Raw genomic sequence first — 17,773 nt, 5'->3', positions numbered from 1 at the left:
CGGGCCCTAGGGTGTCTGCCGGGCCCTAGGGTGTCTGCCGGGCCCTAGGGTGTCTGCCGGGCCCCAGGGTGTCTGCCGGGCCCCAGGGTGTCTGCGCCGGGCCCCAGGGTGTCTGCGCCTGGGCCACAGGGTGTCTGCGCCGGGCCACAGGGTGTCTGCGCCGGGCCCCAGGGTGTCTGCGCCGGGCCCCAGGGTGTCTGCGCCGGGCCACAGGGTGTCTGCGCCGGGCCACAGGGTGTCTGCGCCGGGCCACAGGGTGTCTACTTGCCGGTGCAGCTTGTGTAATATGACCAACCCACTACAAACAAATCATTAAAATCCAGACAGAAATATTTACACAAGAAGCAATCAAATATCACACAGTCAACCTCTCAGAATAAATAAAGGAATTCTGTTCTTCAATAGTCAGAAAGAGAAAGGACTAACACCATCACAAGGACACCGTCAGGGAGAGACGGGGAGAGAGAGGGCTAGAGACGGGGAGAGACAGGGCTAGAGACGGGGAGAGACGGGGCGAGAGATGGGGAGAGAGAGGGCTAGAGACGGGGAGAGAGAGGGCTAGAGACGGGGAGAGAGAGGGCTAGAGACGGGGAGAGAGAGGGCTAGAGACGGGGAGAGAGAGGGCGAGAGACGGGGAGAGAGAGGGCGAGAGACGGGGAGAGAGAGGGCGAGAGACGGGGGGAGAGAGAGGGCGAGAGACGGGGAGAGAGAGAGGGGGCGAGAGACGGGGAGAGAGAGGGCGAGAGACGGGGAGAGAGAGGGGGAGAGACGGGGAGAGAGACGGGGAGAGAGAGGGGAGAGAGAGGGCGGGGAGAGAGAGGGCGAGAGACGGGGAGAGAGAGGGCGAGAGACGGGGAGAGAGAGGGCGAGAGAGGGGAGAGGGCGAGACGGGGAGAGAGGGCGAGAGGGGAGAGAGAGGGCGAGAGACTGGGAGAGAGAGGGCGAGAGACGGGGAGAGAGAGGGCGAGAGACGGGGAGGAGAGGGCAAGAGACGGGGAGAGAGGGCGAGAGACGGGGAGAGAGAGAGACGGGGAGAGAGAGGGCGAGAGACGGGGAGAGAGAGGGGAGAGAGGGGAGAGAGAGGGGGAGACGGGGAGAGAGGGGCGAGAGACGGGGGAGAGAGAGCGAGGGGGGGAGAGAGGGCGAGAGACGGGGGGGAAAGAGGGGAGAGAGACGGGGAGAGACGGGCGAGAGACTGGGAGAGAGGGCGAGAGACGGGGAGAGAGAGACGGGAGGGCGAGGAGAGGGCGAGAGACGAGGGGAGAGAGAGGGGAGGGAGAGAGGGGGAGAGAGGGGGGAGAGGGCGAGAGACGGGGAGAGAGAGGACGGGGGAGAGACGGGGGAGAGAGGGAGAGGGGAGAGAGGGGAGAGACGGGGAGAGAGAGAGGGGGGGAGGGCGAGAGACGGGGAGAGAGAGAGGGGAGAGAGAGAGAGGGGAGAGACGGGGAGAGAGAGGGCGGGGAGAGAGAGAGGGCGAGGGACGGGGGAGGGCGAGGGAGAGAGGGGAGAGAGGGCTAGGGACGGGGGGAGAGGGCGAGCTAGGGACGGGGGGAGAGAGAGGAGCTAGGGACGGGGGGCAGAGCTAGGGACGGGGGGAGAGCAGAGCTAGGGACGGGGGGGGGGGCAGAGCTAGGGACGGGGGAGGGAGAGCTAGGGGCGGGGGGAGAGAGCTAGGGACGGGGGAGAGGGAGAGCTAGGGACGGGGGGAGAGAGAGAGCGGGGGGGGAGAGAGAGAGCTAGGGACGGGGGGAGAGAGAGCGAGGGACGGGGGAGAGAGAGAGCGAGGGACGGGGGAGAGAGAGAGCGAGGGACGGGGGGAGAGAGAGAGCGGGGACGGGGGAGAGAGAGAGCGAGGGACGGGGGGAGAGAGAGAGCGAGGGACGGGGGAGAGAGAGAGGGGAGAGGGACGTGGGGGAGAGAGAGAGCGAGGGACGTGGGGGAGAGAGAGCGAGGGACGGGGGAGAGAGAGAGCGAGGGACGGGGGAGAGAGAGAGGGACGGGGGGGAGAGAGCGAGGGACGGGGGGAGAGAGAGCGAGGGACGGGGGGAGAGAGAGAGCGAGGGACGGGGGGAGAGAGCGAGGGACGGGGGGAGAGAGGAGCGAGGGACGGGGGGAGAGAGCGAGGGACGGGGGGAGAGAGAGCGAGGGACGGGGGGGGGAGAGAGAGCGAGGGACGGGGGGAGAGCGAGCGAGGGACGGGGGAGAGCGAGCGAGGGACGCGGGGAGAGCGCGGGGACGCGGGGAGAGCGAGGGACGGGGGAGAGCGAGGGACGCGGGGAGAGCGAGGGACGGGGGAGAGCGAGCGAGGGACGGGGGAGAGCGGGAGGGACGCGGGGGAGAGCGAGGGACGGGGGAGAGCGAGGGACGTGGGGAGAGCGAGGGACGTGGGGAGAGCGCGGGGACGTGGGGGAGAGCGAGCGGTGGGGAGAGAGCGAGCGAGGGACGTGGGGGGAGCGAGGGACGTGGGGAGAGCGAGAGCAAGCTAGGGACAGGGGGGGCGAGGGACGCGAGCGAGCTAGGGACGGGGGAGAGAGAGCTAGGGACGGGGGGAGAGAGAGGCTAGGAGGGGGGGAGAGCTAGGGACGGGGGGAGAGAGCTAGGGACGGGGGGAGAGAGCTAGGGACGGGGGAGAGAGCTAGGGACGGGAGGGAGAGCTAGGGACGGGGGGGGGGAGCTAGGGACGGGGGGAGAGCTAGGGGGAGAGAGAGCTAGGGACGGGGGGGGAGAGCTAGGGACGGGGGGAGGGGAGAGAGCGAGGGACGGGGGAGGGGAGAGAGCGAGGGACGGGGGGAGAGAGAGCGAGGGACGTGGGGAGGGAGAGAGCGAGGGACGTGGGGAGGGAGAGAGCGAGGGACGTGGGGAGGGAGAGAGCGAGGGACGTGGGGAGAGAGAGAGCGAGGGACGTGGGGAGAGAGAGAGCGAGGGACGTGGGGAGAGAGAGAGCGAGGGACGTGGGGAGAGAGAGAGCGAGGGACGTGGGGAGAGAGAGAGCGAGGGACGGGGGGTTGTGGGGAGCTAAAGACGGGGGGTGCTAGAGACTGGTGGGGAGAGAGCTGGAGAGACTGGCAGAGCGAGACCTGGAGAGACTGGCAGAGCGAGAGCTGGAGAGACTGGGGAAGAGAGCTGGAGAGACTGGCGGAGAGAGAGAGCTAGAGAGCCAGGGGGAGCTGCTGTTCTGCAGCATCCACATGTCTGTAGCTCGGTGATAAATGTGTGTCCTGCTGGAAGTAAAGGAACAGGGAGTTGTTGGTGAGGCGAGGGTTAATTTTCTAATGGACTCAGTGGCTCCTCTCACCTGTTCTCCTCTGTTCCACCTGGTTCCTCTGATTGGCTGTAATTAATCTTAGTTAAGCAAGGCTCTGTGGAGAGCTGCCACCCTGTCTGCTGCAGGGGTGCTGACACACACACACACACAGACACAGATACACACACACACACACACAGATACACACACACACACACACAGATTCACACACACACACACAGATACACACACACACACACAGATACACACACACACACACAGATTCACACACACACACACACACAGATACACACACACACACACACACACACACACACACAGATACACGCACACACACACACACACACACACACACACACACACACACACACACAGATACACAAATACACACACACACACAGACACACACACACACACACAGATACACACACACACACACACACACACACACACACACAGATACGGAAACGCACACACTGTTGACCAGGACCTCTATGAAAACCCACAGGGGTCTGACTCAACACTACTGTTGTCCAGGACCTCTATGAAAACCCACAGGGGTCTGACTCAACACTACTGTTGACCAGGACCTCTATGAAAACCCACAGGGGTCTGACTCAACACTACTGTTGACCAGGACCTCTATGAAAACCCACAGGGGTCTGACTCAACACTACTGTTGACCAGGACCTCTATGAAAACCCACAGGGGTCTGACTCAACACTACTGTTGACCAGGACCTATAGGAAAACCCACAGGGGACCTCTGACTCAACACTACTGTTGACCAGGACCTCTATGAAAACCCACAGGGGTCTGACTCAACACTACTGTTGACCAGGACCTCTATGAAAACCCACAGGGGTCTGACTCAACACTACTGTTGACCAGGACCTATAGGAAAACCCACAGGGGTCTGACTCAACACTACTGTTGACCAGGACCTCTATGAAAACCCACAGGGGTCTGACTCAACACTACTGTTGACCAGGACCTCTATGAAAACCCACAGGGGTCTGACTCAACACTACTGTTGACCAGGACCTATAGGAAAACCCACAGGGGTCTGACTCAAAGCGAGTGCCCGGTCTAGGGAATACTGTGTCATTTGGTATGTGACCATAGAGGGACTGACAACATTTAGTATGCATAATACCGAAAGCAGCGGGATGTGACTGACTGACGCCCTGGTCTCATCCCCTGGTCTCATCCCCTGGTCTCAGCAGCAGGTTCCTAGTTAGAAAGAGGTGGTTTGAGAATCAGACTTCCTGTTGTCATGGTCTGTAGTGATGATGATGATGATGATGATGAATATCTTTGTTTTTACACTGCTGCTACTCGTTGTTTATTATCTATACATAGTCCCCTGTACCCCGGCACATTGACTCGGTACCGGTACCCCCTGTATATAGCCTCCACATTGACTCTGTACCGGTACCCCCTGTATATAGCCTCCACATTGACTCTGTACCGGTACCCCCTGTATATAGTCTCCACATTGACTCTGTACCCCTGGTCCCCCCTGTATATAGTCTCCACATTGACTCGGTACCGGTACCCCTGTATATAGCCTCCACATTGACTCTGTCCGGTACCCCTGTATATAGCCTCCACATTGACTCTGTACCGTACCCCCCTGTATATAGTCCTCTACATAGGTTTGAGAATCAGACTTCTGTTGACTCTGTACCGGTACCCCCTGTATATAGCCTCCACACATTGACTCTGTACCGGTACCCCCTGTATATAGCCTCCACATTGACTCTGTACCGGTACCCCCTGTATATAGCCTCCACATTGACTCTGTACCGGTACCCCCTGTATATAGCCTCCACATTGACTCTGTACCGTAATACCCTGTATATAGCCTCCACATTGACTCTGTACCGGTACCCCTGTATATAGCCTCCACACTGACTCTGTACCGGTACCCCCTGTATATAGCCTCCACATTGATGTACATATAGTGTTAGTTTTTGATTTAGAGTAGATCCAAATTGAAAACGTTTAGTTTATTTTGTAAATATTCTTTTTGACTCTGAACTGCGTTGTTGGATAATAGCCTTGTAATTGAACATTTCACAGTAACACCTGTCGCATAGTCAAATCCAATTGACTTGGTTTGAGAATGTACCCCCTGTATATAGTCTCCACATTGACTCTGTACCGTACCCCCTGTATATAGTCTCCACATTTTATTGACTCTGTACCGGTACCCCCTGTATATAGCCTCCACATTGACTCTGTACCGGTACCCCCTGTATATTTCCACATTGACTCGGAAATGCGTACCCCCTGTATATAGCTCTCCACATTGACTCTGGTAAGTACCCCTGTAAATAGCCTTTCCACATTGACTCTTTTCCCCCTGTATATAGTCTCCACATTGACTGCTGTACCTACCCCCAGGCTTCATATAGCCTCCACATTGACTCTGTACCATACCCCCCTGTATATAGTCCTCCACATTGACCTGTACCTGCTCCAAGACACTGTATATAGCAGACTCCACATTGACTCTGTACCGTACCCCTGTATATAGCCTCCACATTGACTCTGTACAGACCCTGTATATAGCCTGCTCCATACATTGACTCTGTACCGATGAGGATCTGTATACAGCCTCATTGACTCTGCTCCATACCCCTGTATATAGCCTCGTTATTGTTATGTACATATAGTGTTAGTTTTTGATTTAGAGTAGATCAAAATAAAAAACGTTTAGTTTATTTTGTAAATATTTCTTTTTAACTCTTTCTTGAACTGCGTTGTTGGATAATAAGGGCTTGTAAGTAAACATTTCACAGTAACACCTGTCGCATGTGTCAAATACAATTAGATTTGGTTTGAGAATGTAGCTGTGCTGTTGTCAATAGTCTATGGAGAGAGATGCGCATCTAGAAGTTTGGACCATTTTATAAGGAAATGCGTAATGATGTAAATATTTCTCTCTTTAGACTCAGGTAAGTCGTCTGTTGAAACTACCTTTCCCTCTGAATCTTTTCACTTGAATGAGAATCACATAGCGTGTAACTACCTCCTCCCAGGCTTCATTATAGAGCACAGGCTTTTAAAGGAGCCATTACCCATAGTCCTCTCTGCTCTCCCATGGAATGTTATTGAAGACACTTCCATCATCACTCCCACTTAAACCTCATCTCTCTCCGTGGGGGGGGGGTTTAGTGATGAGGATCTGAACAGACCATTCACCTGCTCCATACGTACGGTACGATGAGGATCTGAACAGACCATTCACCTGCTCCATACGTACGGTACAATGAGGATCTGAACAGACCATTCACCTGCTCCATACGTACGGTACGATGAGGATCTGAACAGACCATTCACCTGCTCCATACGTACGGTACGATGAGGATCTGAACAGACCATTCACCTGCTCCATACGTACGGTACGATGAGGATCTGAATAGACCATTCACCTGCTCCATACGTACGGTACGATGAGGATCTGAACAGACCATTCACCTGCTCCATACGTACGGTACGATGAGGATCTGAACAGACCATTCACCTGCTCCATACGTACGGTACGATGAGGATCTGAACAGACCATTCACCTGCTCCATACGTACGGTACGATGAGGATCTGAACAGACCATTCACCTGCTCCATACGTACGGTACGATGAGGATCTGAACAGACCATTCACCTGCTCCATACGTACGGTACGATGAGGATCTGAACAGACCATTCACCTGCTCCATACGTACGGTACGATGAGAATCTGAATCGACAGTCTTAACAATTAGTTTTTTTTTTTATATCCCCCTAGATCACATCATCAAGGTGTCTCATTCATATGCAGGGTAGGAACCGTAGGGACATAGAAGGGTGGGGGGTATAGGAGGCCCTTGCTTTGGGCCCTTGCAGACAGACACACAACACAATCACCAAAGCAGATGGGATATCAACAGCAAACTCATTCCCCATCTCCCCCGACTGACTGATTGATAGCAGAACCAACTGGTCTAAAGAAATGACTGAAGAATCGTTCATGTGCGCCCCAAATGGCAGACTATCCCCCCTCTTTTTTTATAGGGGTACTACTTTTGTTTAAATCTAGGGCGCTATATAGGGAATAGGGTTCCATTGGGTTCTGGTCTGAAGTAGTGCACTATCTAGGAAATAGGGTCCTGGTCTAATGTAGTGCACTACGTAGGGAATCGGGCCCTGGTCTAAAGTAGTGCTCTGTAGGGAATAGGGCCCTGGTCTAAAGTAGTGCACTATATAGGGAATAGGGCTCTAGTCTATAGTAGTGCACTATATAGGGAATAGGGTCCTGGTCTAAAGTAGTGCACTATATAGGGAATAGGGTTCTGGTCTAAGTAGTGCACTTTTTAGGGAATAGGGCCCTGGTCTAAATTAGTGCACTATATAGGGAATAGGGCCCTGGTCTAAAGTAGTGCACTATATAGGGCCCTGGTCTAATAGGGCCCTGGTCTAAAGTAGTGCACTATATAGGAAAGAGGGCTCTGGTCTAAAGTAGTGCACTATATAGGGAATAGGGCCCTGGTCTAAAGTAGTGCACTATAGGGAATAGGGCCCTGGTCTAAAGTAGTGCACTATATAGGAATAGGGCTCTGGTCTAAAGTAGTGCACTATATAGGAAAGAGGGCTCTGGTCTAAAGTAGTGCACTATATAGGAATAGGGTCTGGTCTAAAGTAGTGCACTATATAGGAAATAGGGCTCTGGTCTAAAGTAGTGCACTATATAGGGAATAGGGCCCTGGTCTAAACTATAGTGCACTATATAGGGAATAGGGCTCTGGTCTAAAGTAGTGCTCTATATAGGGAATAGGGCTCTGGTCTATAGTAGTGCTCTATTTAGGGAATAGGGCCCTGGTCTAAGTAGTGCACTATATAGTGCCTGGTCTAAGTAGTGTGCTATGTAGGGAATAGGGTCCTGGTCTAAGTAGTGTACTATTTAGGGAATAGGGTCCTGGTCTAAGTAGTGCACTATATAGGCAATAGGGTGTTGTTTTGGGGACGTGTGCTAGGAGAGGAGAGGTGAATGTGGCTGGGTCACATTGTCTCCGTGATTTATATAATAGAATTGGCTTTACTCTGGGATAAGGAAGCTTCTAGACCACAGTATTATCTCTCTGATTGGAGGCTGCTGGTGTGTGTGTGTGTGTGTGTGTGTGTGTGTGTAGTATTATGGTTCAGAGATGTGCAGTACGAGGATCATTTCAAGCCGGAAACAGACCGGACTCTGAGCTTCAGCTAGAGTGACGGTCCTTGACCTGCACCCTATTCCCTATATAGTACACTACTGTTAACACTAGCCCTGTGGATGGAATAGGGGATGATTTGGAACGCGTCTCGTACACTACTGTTAACACTAGCCCTGTGGACGGAATAGGGGACGATTTGGAACGCGTCTCGTACACTACTGTTAACACTAGCCCTGTGGACGGAATATAGGGGACGATTTGGAACGCGTCTCGTACACTACTGGTAACACTAGCCCTGTGGACGGAATAGGGGACGATTTGGAACGCGTCTCGTACACTACTGTTAACACTAGCCCTGTGGACGGAATATAGGGGACGATTTGGAACGCGTGTCGTACACTACTGTTAACACTAGCCCTGTGGACGGAATAGGGGACGATTTGGAACGCGTATCGTTGATATGTGACTCACTTCATACTTGGATTTTTCTCTCCCCGACTCTCTTCCAGTTGTTCGTTCTCGTGTGTTTAACAGAAATACCAGTCGTTGTGACCTACTAACCAAACGTGACAGAAATCTACATTAAGATGCATTGGAGAGGACAGCGACAGTTAGTTTATAAACATGTTTATTTGTTCTGAAAGAGCCTGATGTTAGTGTACCCAGCCTGATGTTAGTGTACCCAGCCTGATGTTAGTGTACCCAGCCTGATGTTAGTGATGTTAGTGTACCCAGCCTGATGTTAGTGATGTTAGTGTACCCAGCCTGATGTTAGTGTACCCAGCCTGATGTTAGTGTACCCAGCCTGATGTTAGTGTACCCAGCCTGATGTTAGTGATGTTAGTGTACCCAGCCTGATGTTAGTGTACCCAGCCTGATGTTAGTGTACCCAGCCTGATGTTAGATGTTAGTGTACAGCCTGATGTTAGTGATGTTAGTGTACCCAGCCTGATGTTATGTTAGTGATGTTACCCAGCCTGATGTTAGTGTACCCAGCCTGATGTTAGTGATAGTGTACCCAGCCTGTGTACCCAGCCTGATGTTAGTGTACCCAGCCTGATGTTAGTGTACCCAGCCTGATGTTAGTGTACCCAGCCTGATGTTAGTGAGTGTACCCAGCCTGATGTTAGTGTACCCAGCCTGATGTTAGTGTACCCAGCCTGATGTTAGTGTACCCAGCCTGATGTTAGTGTACCCAGCCTGATGTTAGTGTACCCAGCCTGATGTTAGTGTACCCAGCCTGATGTTAGTGTACCCAGCCTGATGTTAGTGTACCCCTGAGTTAGTGATGTTAGTGTACCCAGCCTGATGTTAGTGATGTTGTGTACCCAGCCTGATGTTAGTGTACCCAGCCTGATGTTAGTGTACCCAGCCTGATGTTAGTGTACCCAGCCTGATGTTAGTGATGTTACCCAGCCTGATGTTAGTGATGTTAGTGTACCCAGCCTGATGTTAGTGCCTGATGTTAGTGTACCCAGCCTGATGTTAGTGATGTTAGTGTACCCAGCCTGATGTTAGTGATGCCTGATGTTAGTGTACCCAGCCTGATGTTAGTGATGTTAGTGTACCCAGCCTTATGTTAGTATGATGTTAGTGATGCCTGATGTTAGTACCCAGCCTGATGTTAGTGTACCCAGCCTGATGTTAGTGTACCCAGCCTGATGTTAGTGATGTTAGTGTACCCAGCCTGATGTTAGTGATGTTGATTGATGTTAGTGTGTGATGTTAGTGTACCAGCCTGATGTTAGTGATGTTAGTGTACCCAGCCTGATGTTAGTGATGTTAGTGTACCCAGCCTGATGTTAGTGATGTTAGCCTGTGTTAGTGTACCAGCCTGATGTTAGTGTACCCAGCCTGTTAGTGCCTGATGTTAGTGTACCCAGCCTGATGTTAGTGATGTTAGTGTACCCAGCCTGATGTTAGTGTGTTACCCAGCCTGATGTTAGTGATGTTAGTGTACCCAGCCTGATGTTAGTGATGTTAGTGTACCCAGCCTGATGTTAGTGTGTTAGTGTACCCAGCCTGATGTTAGTGTACCCAGCCTGATGTTAGTGATGTTAGTGTACCCAGCCTGATGTTAGTGTACCCAGCCTGATGTTAGTGTACCCAGCCTGATGTTAGTGTACCCAGCCTGATGTTAGTGTAGCCCCCAGCCTGATGTTAGTGATGATGTTAGTGTACCCAGCCTGATGTTAGTGTACCCAGCCTGATGTTAGTGTACCCAGCCTGATGTTGATGTACCCAGCCTGATGTTAGTTGTTAGTGTACCCAGCCTGATGTTAGTGCCTGATGTTAGTGATGTTAGTGTACCCAGCCTGATGTTAGTGATGTTAGTGTACCCAGCCTGATGTTAGTGATGTTAGTGTACCCAGCCTGATGTTAGTGATGTTAGTGTACCCAGCCTGATGTTAGTGTTAGTGTACCCAGCCTGATGTTAGTGATGTTACCCAGCCTGATGTTAGTGATGATGTTAGTGTACCCAGCCTGATGTTAGTGTATGCCTGATGTTAGTGTACCCAGCCTGATGTTAGTGTACCCAGCCTGATGTTAGTGTACCCAGCCTGATGTTAGTGATGTTAGTGTACCCAGCCTGATGTTAGTGATGTTAGTGTACCCAGCCTGATGTTAGTGATGTTAGTGTACCCAGCCTGATGTTAGTGATGTTAGTGTATGTTAGTGATGTTAGCCTGATGTTAGTGTACCCAGCCTGATGTTAGTGTACCCAGCCTGATGTTAGTGTACCCAGCCTGATGTTAGTGATGTTAGTGTACCCAGCCTGATGTTAGTGTACCCAGCCTGATGTTAGTGTACCCAGCCTGATGTTAGCCTGATGTTAGTGTACCCAGCCTGATGTTAGTGATGTTAGTGTACCCAGCCTGATGTTAGCCTGATGTTAGTGTACCCAGCCTGATGTTAGTGATGTTAGTGTACCCAGCCTGATGTTAGTGTTAGTGTACCAGCCTGATGTTAGTGATGTTAGTGTACCCAGCCTGATGTTAGTGATGTTAGTGTACCCAGCCTGATGTTAGTGTACCCAGCCTGTGTTAGTGATGTTACCCAGCCTGATGTTAGTGATGTGTTAGTGTACCCAGCCTGATGTTAGTGATGTTAGTGTACCCAGCCTGATGTTAGTGATGTTAGTGTACCCAGCCTGATGTTAGTGATGTTAGTGTACCCAGCCTGATGTTAGTGATGTTAGTGTACCCAGCCTGATGTTAGTGATGTGTTAGTGTACCCAGCCTGATGTTGATGTTAGTGTACCCAGCCTGATGTTAGTGATGTTAGTGTACCCAGCCTGATGTTAGTGATGTTAGTGTACCCAGCCTGATGTTAGTGATGTTTAGTGTACCCAGCCTGATGTTAGTTAGTGTACCCAGCCTGATGTTAGTGTGTTAGTGTACAGCCTGATGTTAGTGATGTTAGTGTACCCAGCCTGATGTTAGTTAGTGTACCCAGCCTGATGTTAGTGTACCCAGCCTGATGTTAGATGTTAGTGTACCCAGCCTGATGTTAGTGATGTTAGTGTACCCAGCCTGATGTTAGTGATGTTAGTGTACCCAGCCTGATGTTAGTGATGTTAGTGTACCCAGCCTGATGTTAGTGATGTTAGCCTGATGTTGATGTTAGTGTACCCAGCCTGATGTTAGTGTGATGTTAGTGTACCCAGCCTGATGTTAGTGATGTTAGTGTACCCAGCCTGATGTTAGTGATGTTAGTGTACCCAGCCTGATGTTAGTGATGTTAGTGTACCCAGCCTGATGTTAGTGATGTTAGTGTACCCAGCCTGATGTTAGTGTACCCAGCCTAATGTTAGTGATGTTAGTGTACCCAGCCTGATGTTAGTGTACCCAGCCTAATGTTAGTGATGTTAGTGTACCCAGCCTGATGTTAGTGATGTTAGTGTACCCAGCCTGATGTTAGTGTACCCAGCCTGATGTTAGTGTTACCCCAGCCTGATGTTAGTGTACCCAGCCTGATGTTAGTGCCTGATGTTAGTGTACCCAGCCTGATGTTAGTGTACCCAGCCTGATGTTAGTGTACCCAGCCTGATGTTAGTGATGTTACCCAGCCTGATGTTAGTGTACCCAGCCTGATGTTAGTGATGTTACCCAGCCTGATGTTAGTGATGTTAGTGTACCCAGCCTGATGTTAGTGATGTTTAGTGTACCCAGCCTGATGTTAGCCTGATGTTAGTGATGTTAGTGTACCCAGCCTGATGTTAGTGATGTTAGTGTACCCAGCCTGATGTTAGTGATGTTACCCAGCCTGATGTTAGTGATGTTAGTACCCAGCCTGATGTTAGTGTACCCAGCCTGATGTTAGTGTACCCAGCCTGATGTTAGTGTACCCAGCCTGATGTTAGTGTACCCAGCCTGATGTTAGTGTACCCAGCCTGATGTTAGTGTACCCAGCCTGATGTTAGTGTACCCAGCCTGATGTTAGTGATACCCAGCCTGATGTTAGTGATGTTAGCCTGATGTTACCCAGCCTGATGTTAGTGTGTTAGCCTGATGTTAGTGATGTTAGTGTACCCAGCCTGATGTTAGTGATGATGTTAGTGATGTTAGTGTACCCAGCCTGATGTTAGTGTTAGTACCCAGCCTGATGTTAGTGATGTTAGTGTACCCAGCCTGATGTTAGTGTACCCAGCCTGATGTTAGTGTGTTAGTGTACCCAGCCTGATGTTAGTGAGTGATGTTAGTGTACCCAGCCTGATGTTAGTGAGCCTGATGTTAGTGTACCCAGCCTGATGTTAGCCTGATGTTAGTGTACCCAGCCTGATGTTAGTGATGTTAGTGTACCCAGCCTGTTAGTGAGTGATGTTACCCAGCCTGATGTTAGTGCTGATGTTAGTGTACCCAGCCTGATGTTAGTGGTGCCAGCCTGATGTTAGAGAAGTGTAAAAGGCTGAGCCTTGTTAGGGTGATTTAACCAGCCTGATGCTGAGGATCCTGTGTACCCAGGTATGTAACCAGCCTGATTTAGTCCAGGTTCTCTGATGTCCTCCCTGGTATTTAACCAGGTTCTGATGTAGCCTGGCCCAGCCTGATGAGAGGTCCTCCCTGGTATTTAACCAGGTTCTCTCTGTAGGGCTGAGAGGTCCTCCCTGGTATTTAACCAGGTTCTGTCTGTAGGGCTGAGGGGTCCTCCCTGGTATTTAACCAGGTTCTGTCTGTAGGGCTGAGGGATCCTCCCTGGTATTTAACCAGGTTCTGTCTGTAGGGCTGAGGGATCCTCCCTGGTATTTAACCAGGTTCTGTCTGTAGGGCTGAGAGGTCCTCCCTGGTATTTAACCAGGTTCTGTCTGTAGGGCTGAGGGATCCTCCCTGGTATTTAACCAGGTTCTGTCTGTAGGGCTGAGGGATCCTCCCTGGTATTTAACCAGGTTCTGTCTGTAGGGCTGAGAGGGATCCTCCCCTGGTATTTAACCAGGTTCTGTCTGTAGGGCTGAGGGATCCTCCCTGGTATTTAACCAGGTTCTGTCTGTAGGGCTGAGGGTCCTCCCTGGTATTTAACCCTCCTGTCTGTAGGGCTGAGGGTCCTCCCTGGTATTTAACCAGGTTCTGTCTGTAGGGCTGAGAGGTCCTCCCTGGTATTTAACCAGGTTCTGTCTGTAGGGCTGAGGGATCCTCCCTGGTATTTAACCAGGTTCTGTCTGTAGGGCTGAGAGGTCCTCCCTGGTATTTAACCAGGTTCTGTCTGTAGGGCTGAGAGGTCCTCCCTGGTATTTAACCAGGTTCTGTCTGTAGGCCTGAGAGGTCCTCCCTGGTATTTAACCAGGTTCTGTCTGTAGGGCTGAGAGGTCCTCCCTGGTATTTAACCAGGTTCTGTCTGTAGGCCTGAGAGGTTCTCCCTGGTATTTAACCAGGTTCTGTCTGTAGGGCTATATATATTCTTTAAGCTTAGTTTAACTTGCTAGTCTTCTAAGTATCAGTGACGGGGAAACACACAGTGCCTTCAGATCCCCTTAGTTTAACTTGCTAGTCTTCTAAGTATCAGTGACGGGGAAACACACAGTGCCTTCAGATCCCCTTAGTTTAACTTGCTAGTCTTCTAAGTATCAGTGATGGGGAAACACACAGTGCCTTCAGATCTCTTTACTTTTTCAACATTTTGGTACGTTACAGCCGTATTCTAAAATGAGTTTAATAAAAAATAAAAAACAATCCTCATCAAACACCATACCCCATAATGACATCACCATACCCCATAATGAGAGGTGGGGCTGGTATGGGGATAGATGTTCTGGGGGGGGGACTGGTTGAGGGATGGATGTTCTGAGGGGGTGGGGGAGGTTGGTGGACTGGTTGGGGGATAGATGTTTTGAGTGGGGTGGACTGGTTGGGGGATAGATGTTTTGAGTGTGGGGGGACTGGTTGAGGGATGGATGTTCTGGGGGGCTGGTTGGGGGATGGATGTTCTGAGGGGGGCTGGTTGGGGGATAGATGTTTTGAGTGGGGTGGACTGGTTGGGGGATAGATGTTTTGAGTGGGGTGGACTTGTTGGGGGATAGATGTTTTGAGTGGGGTGGACTGGTTGGGGGATAGATGTTTTGAGTGGGGTGGACTGGTTGGGGGATAGATGTTTTGAGTGGGGGGGGGACTGGTTGGGGGATGTTCTGAGGGGGACTGGTTGGGTGTCCAGAATGAGTGTTTGGGGATAAGTAGGGGGGTTGGAGGCCACAGCTGGCCAATGAGACACGGATGAATCAATTTCTCTCCATCTCTCTCTCTCTGTTACTTAATAGCCAGACTGGTGTGTGTCTGACTCTGACTGCGTCCTGTGATTGACTGGGATGGTACACACACACAAACAGTCACACTCGGAGTGATGTGTAAATGTGCTGTCTGTCCTCGTTAACCTCCCGGTGCTGTCTGTCTCCGGTCTTCCTCTACTCTATTCTGTCTGTCAGTGGGAGGCCAGGGGAGGAATATGGCTGATTCCCCAGCAGAGAGGGAGATGGTTGATTCCCCAGCAGAGAGGGAGATGGTTGATTCAGTCTGCTGTCATGTATTTATAACTTACCTGATGAATGGAAAAAGTAAAAATGTCTCCTCCCTCTGCCTGTCCTCTCTCCTTCCTTCCTTCCTTCCTTCCTTCCTTCCTTCCTTCCTTCCTTCCTTCCTTCCTTCCTTCCTTCCCTCTCTCTCTCTCCACCTCTCCTTCTCCCCCCACCCCTCTCTCCTCCCCCCTCTCTCCTTCCCCCCCCCTCCTTCTCCCCCCCCCCCCTCTCTCCTCTCCCCCTCTCCTTCTCCCCCCACCCTCTCTCCTCCCCCACCCTCTCTCCCCCCCTCTCCTTCTCCCCCCCCCCCTCTCTCCTCCCCCTCTCCTTCTCCCCCACCCCTCTCTCCTCTCCCCCTCTCCTTCTCCCCCCACCCCTCTCTCCTCCCCCTCTAGTCCAGTATCAGATGGAGATGATGCGGTCTCTTCGTCATGTCAACATTGACCATCTTCATGTGGGCTGGTACCAGTCAACCTATTATGGATCATTTGTCAGCCGGGCCCTGCTGGACTCTCAGTTCAGTTACCAGCACGCCATCGAGGAGTCTGTCGTGCTCATCTACGGTAAGTCATCCGTCTGAGACACACACACCACACACACACACACACACACACACACACACACACACACATCTGACAAGGCTGCTACGGTGTGAGCCATGCTCACCTACAGTAAGTGGAGATTGGATGGAAACTAAAGTTATATAGCTGACACACACCTTACCAATCCACCCTGACACGATACTCCTGTCTCTGCTGTTAAGGTGCTGCTAGGTGGTAGTGCTGCTACTGTCTCTGCTGTTAAGGTGCTGCTAGGTGGTAGTGCTGCTACTGTCTCTGCTGTTAAGGTGCTGCTAGGTGGTAGTGCTGCTACTGTCTCTGCTGTTAAGGTGCTGCTAGGTGGTAGTCATGCTACTGTCTCTGCTGTTAAGGTGCTGCTAGGTGGTAGTCATGCTACTGTCTCTGCTGTTAAGGTGCTGCTAGGTGGTAGTCAGTCATGCTACTGTCTCTGCTGTTAAGGTGCTGCTACTGTCTCTGCTGTTTAAGGTGCTGCTAGGTGGTAGTCATGCTACTGTCTCTGCTGTTAAGGTGGTAGTCATGCTACTGTCTCTGCTGTTAAGGTGCTGCTAGGTGGTAGTCATGCTACTGTCTCTGCTGTTAAGGTGCTGCTAGGTGGTAGTCATGCTACTGTCTCTGCTGTTAAGGTGCTGCTAGGTGGTAGTCATGCTACTGTCTCTGCTGTTAAGGTGCTGCTAGGTGGTAGTGATGCTACTGTCTCTGCTGTTAAGGTGCTGCTAGGTGGTAGTCATGCTACTGTCTCTGCTGTTAAGGTGCTGCTAGGTGGTAGTGCTGCTAGGTGGTAGTGCTGCTAGGTGGTAGTGCTGCTAGGTGGTAGTGCTGCTAGGTGGTAGTGCTGCTAGGTGGTAGTGCTGCTAGGTGGTAGTGCTGCTAGGTGGTAGTGCTGCTAGGTGGTAGTGCTGCTAGGTGGTAGTGATGCTACTGTCTCTGCTGTTAAGGTGCTGCTAGGTGGTAGTGATACTCCTGTCTCTGCTGTTAAGGTGCTGCTAGGTGGTAGTCATGCTACTGTCTCTGCTGTTAAGGTGCTGCTAGGTGGTAGTCATGCTACTGTCTCTGCTGTTAAGGTGCAGCTAGGTGGTAGTGCTGCTAGGTGGTAGTGCTGCTAGGTGGTAGTGATGCTACTGTCTCTGCTGTTAAGGTGCTGCTAGGTGTTGTTTTTTTTACCCTAACCCCCCCCGGTCCCGACATAATCAAATCAAATCAAATTTTATTTGTCACATACACATGGTTAGCTGATGTTAATGCGAGTGTAGCGAAATGCTTGTGCTTCTAGTTCCGACAATGCAGTTATAATCCAACAAGTAATCTAACTAACAATTCCAAAAAAAACTCTACTCTACTGGCGGACCGGAGCCAAACCCAGAACCGGGCCAATGCGGACCGCAAGGCCCAAAAAAAGTTCAAAAAGATGCAGTCGAAAGTTTGGACACTACCTACTCATTCAAGGGTTTTTCTTTTATTTTTTACTATTTTCTACATTGTAGATGAATAGTGAAGATATCAACACGATGAAATAGCACATATGGAATCATGTTGTAACGAGAGAAAAAAGTGTTCAACAAATCAAAAGTATATGTTCGATTTTAGATTCTTCGAAGTAGCCACCCTTTGCACACGCTTGACATTCTCTCAACCAGCTTCACCTGGAATTACTTTCCAACAGTCTTGAAGGAGTTCCTACATATGCTGAGCACTTGTTGGCTGCTTTTCCTTCACTCTGTGGTCCAACTCAT

At 51.2% G+C, this 17,773-nt stretch overlaps 1 protein-coding gene and 1 long non-coding RNA gene across 3 annotated transcripts in view; both read left to right on the top strand.

Moving 5' to 3' along the window:
• The window catches only part of LOC121844711 (eukaryotic translation initiation factor 3 subunit H-like), a 73,520-nt gene that overhangs the window by 35,704 nt on the left and 20,043 nt on the right, over positions 1-17,773 (top strand). Inside the window, exon 3 of the mRNA XM_042315127.1 lies at positions 15,858-16,025. Within this exon, the coding sequence (XP_042171061.1) occupies positions 15,858-16,025 (168 nt within the window). The remainder of the gene's footprint in view (positions 1-15,857; positions 16,026-17,773) is intronic.
• On the top strand, positions 16,041-17,448 carry LOC121844712. 2 transcript variants are annotated; one of them, XR_006082126.1, is made up of 3 exons: positions 16,041-16,235; positions 16,551-16,802; positions 16,947-17,448. It is a non-coding gene; the product is annotated as an uncharacterized LOC121844712 (long non-coding RNA). The 2 variants fall into 2 exon arrangements; XR_006082127.1 differs by having other exon boundaries at positions 17,031-17,073.

Source organism: Oncorhynchus tshawytscha, unplaced genomic scaffold, assembly GCF_018296145.1.
Source record: "Oncorhynchus tshawytscha isolate Ot180627B unplaced genomic scaffold, Otsh_v2.0 Un_contig_7065_pilon_pilon, whole genome shotgun sequence".
Taxonomy (NCBI): domain Eukaryota; kingdom Metazoa; phylum Chordata; class Actinopteri; order Salmoniformes; family Salmonidae; genus Oncorhynchus; species Oncorhynchus tshawytscha.
The sequence above is the reverse complement of the archived record's forward strand: the minus strand, read 5'-3'. Positions and strand labels throughout refer to the sequence as shown.